Raw genomic sequence first — 928 nt, 5'->3', positions numbered from 1 at the left:
GTCGACTAGTCATACATTTGAAATACATTTTCAAAACTCAGAACTACAATAATTACAACATTTTGAAATTCAGTAGTTTCTTCTAACACTAAATTCTGTGATTAACATTCATTATTTTTGAATACTTAGATATTACTTTAAAAAAAAAAAATCGTTCAACATTGTGAAGAAAAGCTGATTTACATTTATTTCAAATAAATCATTTAAAATTATAAACAATTAGGTTTTGAGATATATTTATTGAGGTTAATAAATAAACAAGAAAACTTGACTAGATTCTCTAACATCTTTGGATATAAACTTGTACTTTATGAACCTCATCTAAAACTATTAAAACTAATTATTCTAAATAACAAGCAATAAACAGGGAATTTTAATCAAAAAGCCCGAATCCCATGTCTTCGTCAGAACTTTCCGATTCCTCTTTCTTTGCCTCTTCTTTTGTTTCAACTGTAATGACAAGAACATGTACAAATAAAATTTAAACTAAATAATATAGACAATTACAGTAATCTAAAAAGGATATATATATTAATTACATAAAACCTTACTTATCTCATGATGTACAGACTTTTTGTTCCTTAAGGACATATAAGAGATACCTAATAATGTTTTCAAATATTTAACATGGATCTTATACAATTTCCACACCATCAATGATAAAACCCACTCATGTCTCTTAAAAAGCAAAATGTTAGACCAGTGGTTCCTGAACCCCTGGGGGTCCATGAAGGTGATACCTTTTTATTAAACAAGTGTTTCCCAGACTGATTTTTTTTTTAATTGCACAGTCAACTATATATATATATATATATATATATATATATATATAGTTCTTTATTAGTACTAGTAGTAAAGTAAGGTAAAGTAGTAGTTAATTATTAAGTTAAATAAAACTTAATTAGTTGGTAGGACGTAAGTCTTACTA

The 928-nt window shown here is 26.1% G+C and overlaps 1 protein-coding gene across 3 annotated transcripts in view; it reads right to left on the bottom strand.

Moving 5' to 3' along the window:
* Nucleotides 1-219: 219 nt before the first annotated feature.
* LOC106470396 (60S acidic ribosomal protein P2-like) overlaps nucleotides 220-928 on the bottom strand; it is a 9,835-nt gene continuing 9,126 nt past the window's right edge. For all 3 annotated transcript variants that reach the window (XM_013930946.2, XM_013930948.2, XM_013930947.2), the window contains exon 4: nucleotides 220-450. In XM_013930946.2, the coding sequence (XP_013786400.1) occupies nucleotides 374-450 (77 nt within the window). In that variant the 3' untranslated portion in view covers nucleotides 220-373. The remainder of the gene's footprint in view (nucleotides 451-928) is intronic.

Source organism: Limulus polyphemus, unplaced genomic scaffold (genome assembly GCF_000517525.1).
Source record: "Limulus polyphemus unplaced genomic scaffold, Limulus_polyphemus-2.1.2 Scaffold3981, whole genome shotgun sequence".
Lineage (NCBI taxonomy): Eukaryota > Metazoa > Arthropoda > Merostomata > Xiphosura > Limulidae > Limulus > Limulus polyphemus.
The sequence above is the reverse complement of the archived record's forward strand: the minus strand, read 5'-3'. Positions and strand labels throughout refer to the sequence as shown.